General features: G+C 38.3%; 1 protein-coding gene across 1 annotated transcript in view; it reads left to right on the top strand.

Annotated features, from left to right (window-relative positions):
- The window catches only part of LOC105620413, an 8,379-nt gene extending 7,563 nt beyond the window's left edge, over window positions 1-816 (top strand). Inside the window, exon 5 of the mRNA XM_012201909.1 lies at window positions 500-816. Coding sequence (XP_012057299.1) covers window positions 500-816 — 317 coding nt within the window. The remainder of the gene's footprint in view (window positions 1-499) is intronic.
- Window positions 817-1,146: the final 330 nt, after the last annotated feature.

Below are 1,146 nucleotides of genomic sequence, written 5' to 3'. Positions count from 1 at the left end.
TTCAACTGTTGAGTCCGCTAAACGTAGTCATTGTAGCATGTGCGACAATCAATCCGGAAACGTTAAGAAGTGTATATGCTTCAGAAATTCAATGTTGCATTGATGTAAATGGACATCATTTCTTGTAACGTAAGAATCATTGTTTTACTTCTTTATTTAATGACAAATGACCTTTTATCATAGGTCGTTGAAATCGTCTAAACATCCGTTATTACACTAAGGTTAAAAAATACAGCATGCATTAAAAAAGGAGGTGAAATTTCCGAAGCGCTTCCACCTAGAAAAATTATTGTCAGCATATATTAGAGTCCTCTTGATACCGTACAACTTTTGTAATTACAATATTTTCATATTTCTAAAAATAGCGGAAATGTTCAAGATGGACAAAGTTATTGCCCCACCCTTTATAGTATTATATTTATAGATACATGTATGATATGAATTTTAATATATATCTATTTAACTTTATGGAAAATGATTCAAAGGAGCATCTTCCTAGGTCACTTCACTCAGCTAATATGGGCGAGAAGCTGTTATTTCGGAGTCGGTAAGGCATGCAGCAGAAGTGGCAAGGTGATCGTGGTAGCGAACTATGATCCGGTGGGCAACGTGTCCGGTCAGTTTCAGAACAATGTATTTCCGCCGTTACCTGAGAATATGAACGTGATGCTATCACCATCCACTATTCGGATGCCGCGGGGACAGTACGAACTACTGAAATCCACGGCATCATCCTTGCCGCTATCATTACCGCTTCCGTTGTCAGATACCGCGTCCACCGCCAGCGATACTACATCCGTCAGCTCCGGTCAATAATACCATGACCGTGCAAAATGCCTTCTCTGTATTTGTGCGCGATGGGCCGGACATTGAAAAGATTGAGAGAAAGATCGACTTTTTGCGTGCCGCGAATAAAAAATTTCGGACACATGACGAAATACGATGACTGATGTCTCTGTTGGTAAGAGCGTTTTAGAATCTTTTCATTCATTTATTGATACATATCTCTTGGATGGCTTTTGAAGTTTCTTAGAAGATAATGTAGCTAGAAATGCCAGCTCGATAATATGCGCTAGCTCAATTGTTATCATAAAATTGCAATAATGTTGTAATTTTATATCAACTCAACCGTATTCAGTAATTTTC

The sequence above is a fragment of the Atta cephalotes genome, assembly GCF_000143395.1.
Source record: "Atta cephalotes unplaced genomic scaffold scaffold00026, whole genome shotgun sequence".
In the NCBI taxonomy this organism is placed as follows: domain Eukaryota; kingdom Metazoa; phylum Arthropoda; class Insecta; order Hymenoptera; family Formicidae; genus Atta; species Atta cephalotes.
Note: the sequence above shows the minus strand (reverse complement) of the source record. Positions and strands in the feature narration are given on the sequence as shown.